The 6,666-nt window shown below is 46.3% G+C and overlaps 1 protein-coding gene across 1 annotated transcript in view; it reads right to left on the reverse strand.

Annotated features, from left to right (window-relative positions):
• Positions 1-6,666, reverse strand: part of Sh3tc2 (SH3 domain and tetratricopeptide repeats 2) — a 57,778-nt gene that overhangs the window by 4,515 nt on the left and 46,597 nt on the right. The window contains exons 13-14 of the mRNA XM_087896008.1: positions 3,322-3,472; positions 2,531-2,653 (exon numbers count right to left, since the gene is read on the reverse strand). Coding sequence (XP_087752134.1) covers positions 2,531-2,653; positions 3,322-3,472 — 274 coding nt within the window. The remainder of the gene's footprint in view (positions 1-2,530; positions 2,654-3,321; positions 3,473-6,666) is intronic.

Raw genomic sequence — 6,666 nt, forward strand, 5'->3', positions numbered from 1 at the left:
GCCAGGCATGTCATCCTTGTCTCCCAGTCAAGATGTCGGAAGGTAACTCTGGCTTGTCACTTCCTGAATGAGTATCTACCTGGGGGCCGGCCATCTTAGGGGGGAAGACTTGCAGACACTAATCCCTTCCAGTGAACAACTCTGGAATGCGATCTCTAGATTTTCATGGTGAAAATGGGTTATATCCATTCTCCAATTAGAGCCCCGATCCTAAATGATTTTAAGGTCTCAGCTCTTAGGAAGGAATGGCCATTGAGAATGCCAAGGCTCTGCTGAGGCCCCATTAAAGAATGGAATCTACCTCTAGCCCTGGATGAAGACCTGACATCCTAACCTGCTCCAGAAACTAGGGTATCACAAACAATTGTCTTCCCCCTTAAGAGTTAATCCATCTGAGCCTGTCAGTCACCTAAAGTCCTGCTAAGAAGATCAGGGAAACTACTGTCCCCCCCACCCCCACCCCCTTTAGAGAGAGAATGTACTTCCCCTTCCCAGGAACCCAGCCTCCAGCCACCTGGAGGTCTTCCCTCAGACTGCCAAGCCTCCACCGCGGAGTCTGGTCACTTTTCTGAGTCCTAACTCAGAAGAACACAATGTTTTTTTCTCTTTCTTTCTTTTTTAGCTGTTGGGAAAACTTGAACATATTTCTCCTGAGGCTCTGATCTTTCTCAATCTTTCACTAAACCACGGCCCCTCCTCCACCACCGGGCTCCTTCCAACCAGCATAGCTTTCTCTCCTCTCTGCTTTGTCCTTCTGGTGCTGCCAGGATTTGCTGCCTGCCTGCCTTGTTTTTCTGAAAAACTTTAATAAAGTTGTCTTTGAACTTCTTGCTAGGTCCATTTCCACATTCTTTTATTAACATAATTAATAACTCAAAAGAGGGAACTCCAGTTTCCCCAATAACATATGGCACCCAGGGTGGGAGTCCACAGAATGTCTAATAATAACTCTGAGGTCCCCTGGGGAGTCATTTATGGCAACTGATATATGGAATACTTAAGCGAACAGGTGTCTGAGAATCTTAAGTAAACAATGCTTTCCACCGTTTTCATAATGCTGGAAGTTTAGGCACGTCACTTCATATCTTTAAGCCTTAGTTTTCTTTTTAATTTATTCATTTTTATTTTATGTGTATGAGTGTGTGCTTCCATGTATGTATGTGCACCACATGCATGCAGTGCTTGAGCATGCCAGAAGAGGGTATTAGATTCCCTGGAATTGGAGTTGCGGGCAGTTATGAGCCCCCATGTCGGTGCTGGGCACCAAACACAGGTCCTCTACAAGAGTAGCAAGAGTTCTTAAACACTGAGTCATTTCTCCAGTCCCAAGACAGACAGACAGACAGATATAGACATATAGATATATAGATATATGTATGTATGTATGTCTTTCGAGACAGAATTTCTCAGTAGCCAGTCTAGTTCCAACTCACTCTGTAGACCAGGCTGGCCTTGAACTCACAGAGATCCGCCTGCCTCTGCCTCCCAAGTGCTGGGATATTAAAGGCATATGCCACCACCACCTGGCCATAATCTTTTTATTACACACAAAATCCATATGAAAATAAGTATCCTGATGGTCAGTAATGTGTTTCTTGCTCTCCCACCCACCCTCATTTTTCTATCTAACCATGTATGGTGAAAAAGCAAGCAGCTGAGCAAAGATTGCACACCCAAACAAGCAAAGTTTTAGGACCAAATATTTCCCAAACATCAGTCAGGTGACTAACAGCAATTCATGTATCTGCTAGACCTGGACATTTATTTAATTAGTATTGTTCACTTTCTTAATTTTCTTGCATCATCATTTGAAACAATAACTGTGAAATCATGATCTGATGAGCTGGTGTTGTGCATCTTAATTGTCAAATACACTTTAGTACATGCTTATTAGAAGCACACTAGCATGTTTTTTAGTGTCTGTGGTGGTATGAATGAGATGTCCCCCATAAGTCTCAGGCATCTGAATATTTGGTTTCTAGTTGATGGCTGTTTGAGGAGGATTAGGAGGTATGACCTTACTGGGGGAAGTATGGCCCTGAGAGTAGACTTTGGGGTTCCCAAAGAGTCACCATTTCGAGTTTGTTGTCTCTTGTAGTTTGAGATGTGAGCTCTCAGATGTCACTGCTGCTGTGCCTGCCTGTGGTCACATTTCTCTATTATGACGTTACTCATTCCTTTGGAACCACAAGGCCAAAGCAAACCCTCCTTTCTATAAGTTACTTTGGTCATTGTCTTATACAGCAATAGAAGAGGTAGTCAGAACAATGTCTACCCTTGCATCCCTCTAGATTATCTTCCATAATGCTACATTAATAAGAGAACATGGATAATCTATGAATGCTACCACTGTAAAGACCTAATTGAGGTTCATACCTCAAGCCAAAGAGTAACTAAGTTGATGAGATCTTTTACTAGGTTAAAGATGTGGTGAAGACGTGAGTGCTGAACAAGGAAGACAGAGAAGGTCCAGTGGAGCTGCCCACATCTGTGCCAGGGTCTGGCTCAGCACAGGAAGGCCATGGCTTACCCGGTAATACTCCACAGCACGATGTCTATGGCGGGTCCCATTGAAGAACACATCACCTGCTTCTTCGTAAAGCTTAAGAGCAAGGGAGGGCTCCTCTGACCTCAAGGCTGTCTGGATGGCTGCCTAGTGGGACAAAAATGGCTGTCAAAGGCAGAGAAAAGGTCATCAAGAGCTCTGTGAGACAAGCAGGGGGAGCATCCAGGTTACCTAATCAGAATTCTAGAATGCCTAGTCATCGTATGGACTTGGCCTTCACCCATGAGGCTGGCAAGAAGACTCTGATGCTCTGTCTGGAAGCCCCCCTATGTGGGCAGAGAACATTTTTCTGGTGGGACTTGGGGAAATCTTTGTAGAGCACAGATAAACAGTCTGTATTTCCACAGTTAAATGTTTATTCTATTATGCTTCAGGAAAACCATTAAAAATGAGTCAAGCCAGTGATTTGAGACATTATGTAAAGCTAAATGTTTTTAAAAAGTTGGTTTGAAGTTGAGTCCAAGAAAAATAAATAAATAATGGTCAGAGGGTACGTGGATTTAGCAACAGCATCCACTTAATGTATAAATGACTGAATTTGGAAATATGGGATTCACTCCAGCAAGTAAAGACAGCAAAACTTGGAACACATTCACAACTCCTCCAAACTCGCATCCCTCCTTATTAGCAGCAAACACTCTGTGCTTGGTGGCCCCTCCCCCAGCTGCCACAAGCTCTCCTCTCTCAGTACTCAGCCAGCTTAGAGAGTACAGCTGCCTCCCCAAGTGGCCAAGATGGAGCACACCCCAACCCACCTGCAAGTACAATTCCACCACTTCATCCTCCTGCATGAGGTAGTGCAGACGCCCCGCCCCCAGCCAGGCCTTGGCCGCCTTGTCTCTCTCCCCTAGGTCGACAAATATCCGCAGACTCTCCTTGATGCAGTTGAGGGACCTCCTGAGGGACCTGAGGACAGACGCAGACCTGTGAGCTGTGGAGGATCCAAGGGCTCTGAGGTCACTCAGCCCAGGAGGACTTGGGCTGCTAGAAGAGAACAAGCTTGCTGCAGACCACAGGGAGAGCAGGGCCTGGTGTGAAGCTCACCTCTGTGGGCCATGTGACCTTGAGACAGTGTAGCACCTACCCGTGCCTCTGTTTCCCCATCTGTAAAAGGGGAACGTAATTGTCCTGCCTTAGAAGATTAATGTTATGACTGAGAAACATAATACATCTAGAATGTTCAAACTAGTACCTATGAATTACAAGCTGATGAATATTTAAATAGCATCATCACCATTACTAACCCACAACCTTTAGACTACATCACTGTGTGCTTTTAATGGGCACCCTAGAAGACACCAGAGGTACTTTTATGAAATTAATGCCTGAGTGTCCATCATGATAATGCGTAAGATGAAATCATGAAACTTTTGCTGTTTCAATAAGAGAAATCAAAATGGACAGAATTTCTTGAAGTCGGTACTTAATCCTGCTTTAATTATTTGGAAATTCCTTCATTAATGGCTACACTTGAATTATTTCGGGGGCAAATGTGTCACATTGATGACGCAATTTCTCCATGACGGCCATTAATGAAAAACTGGGATGTGGATGGCGTGGTGGTGCAGACCCAGAGTTAGAGAGCAACAGGGCACACCGGGCACCCTCTATGCTACAGATATCACCTCCAACAACAAGGCAGCACGTGGGAGCTTTCAAAACAAACACGTGCAGCCAAGCTGTGCAAGTCACCATGGTATGTTAAAATGTCACACTAGCTAGAGCCCTGGGCAATCTCAGACAGTCTGAGTTATAACCCAGGCACCCGCATTTTGTCATAGCTCGTGTGATTCTGTACAGCTTGGCACAGCTCTGTACCAAGTCCAATCTTTTCAGGCGCTAGAGCACTGGTTCTCAACCTGTGGGTCCTGATCCCTCTGGCAAACCTCTATCTCCAAAACTATTTACATTACAATTCCTAACAGTAGCGAAATGACGGTAATGAAGTAGCCAGTGAAAATAATTTCATGGCTGGGGAGCACTACAACATGAGGAACTGTATCAAAGGGTCCCAGTCGTAGGCAGGTTGGGAACCACTGCTCGAGAGGAAAACAGCCCCAGAGATGGAAAATGACGTCGCGCAGCTGTGCAACACACCGGGAGTAATTCAAAACTCAGAGCTTCACCTGCGGTTTTGAAAGTCTGAACTATCCTCCCTCCCCTGACCTTGGCCTCCACCGCATCAATATTACCTGAGAGCTTCAGCAAACCTCAGATGCCCAGAGACACCTGGGCACAACAGTCACAATCCATAAATCCGAGTTCCTGAGACACACTCTGTTCATGGTCACATGCACCAAAGTCCAGAACACACACACACACACACACACACACACACACACATATCTGTGAGCACGAACACAGGAAGTCACAACAAGCACAGCTATCACCTGTTGGACTTTTGACGCAGCGTGTCTCACGAACGTTAACGTATCTGAGGCTTGATCTTCGCTGAAGCAAAACTGAAAGGTAGTGGGGCCTAGGAGACACAATAGGACTTAATCCAAAGTAGTTGGGCCATTGCTCACAAGAGGGATTACAGGGCTTGTCTGGGACCTCGGTTAGTTCCACTGAGAGTGAGTTGTCCTGAAGAAACAGGACAGCTCTGGTTTCTTATCTCACCAAACATTCTTGCCTTAGTGAAGCCATTAGCCAAGAGGCCTTTGCCAGACCTGGAGTGAGGATGGCTCCAAGCCCAATTGCCTAGCCCGAGGTATTTTGTAATAGCAAGGGAAAATGGATTAATATGCAGGCTCGCCACAGACGACTCAACCGTCAGGCCCTTTCTCCAAGGAGGGATGCAAACACTGCCGTGACTGATGATCTCTGATCTGTTCTGGCAGGGAAGTAGCTTGGGGCCTTCTGGAAAGAATGCCCAGGCATTTGGCCCATGTAAGAGCTAGGAAAGCGCTCTGGTTGTCCCCGCTGTCCTGCCCTTGACATAAGATGATTGGCATCTGGGATGAACATGAGACTCTCTCAAGAATTAGAGACCTCAAGCTTGGACAACGCTGAAATCTGAGAAACTGCATGCAATGCTGTGTTGGCCACTGCCATCCCTGGTTGTGTAGGACACCCATAGCCTTCGTAAAGCCAGGGCAGTCCCGGCCTTCTCTCTGCACACCTCAACAGGGCTGAAACACACCAGGCCAGGCCCCGTCACTCTCCTCAGTCTGACTGAAAGGAATGGTGAGAAAAGAACTGGTAAATCTCCTCTTGATCCTATTTCCTCTTGGGTTTTGCTACCAGTTACAGACCTCAAATGTCCTTCCACTGAAGTTTCTGTCTCCAGATCCTCAGTGAACCCAGGGAACAAGATTTAGATTCTCAGAAGCTAAGGCAGAGTTAGCATTTGATTCCTTGCTAGGGAACAAAGAGATCAGCATCCTCTCTAAGAAACACCCCAGGGTAGAGGTGGGAGGTAAAACTCGAGTCTCCTCAGCGTGGCGACGTCCAGACTCCACTTGAGTGCAGGATTTTCACCAAGACACACATTCATCTTTTTAACAGTCTAAATTGAGAAGTGTGCCCAGCTGCCTTGGGGCTTTTATCACCCCTTACCAGCACCACCCCCGTGACGATAAATCCAACAGCTGTGCTGGGTCACACACAGGCTTGACCTGGAATGACCCAGCATCCTAGCTCCTCTTGCCACCACCTGAAGGTGCTAGATCTGGGCTACTCATGTGACTCTGCCTAGTCAATGTTAATCCCACTTTTATTTTAACCATTTTCCCTGTCTCCAAATTCACACTGGGTCTCAGGGCTTGTTTCTTCCTCCCTGTCCAAACAGGTAAAGTGTGGCAAAGTGATATCAACACATCTATATTCCTAGCAGCAGCATCCTACCAACCAGGTCTGGGTGAACCTGCCTGACCCTTCAACAGAGCCTACTCTCCAGGGATCTAGTCTGACCTTTTCCTCTGGTAAGAGCTCTACTTTCAGAGGGCTGGCCCACTGTCAGGTGGTGGGATGTGCATTTTCAATGCCCATTCTCTCAAGTAGAACTTTAGATTAGCAAGGTGCTTAGCTGATATTACAAATAAACAATGCCCCCCCCATAAAAAAGGGCATTCCCTCTGGGTGACGACGGCACAGGA

The sequence above is a fragment of the Myodes glareolus genome, chromosome 13 (genome assembly GCF_982192425.1).
Source record: "Myodes glareolus chromosome 13, mMyoGla1.1, whole genome shotgun sequence".
Taxonomy (NCBI): domain Eukaryota; kingdom Metazoa; phylum Chordata; class Mammalia; order Rodentia; family Cricetidae; genus Myodes; species Myodes glareolus.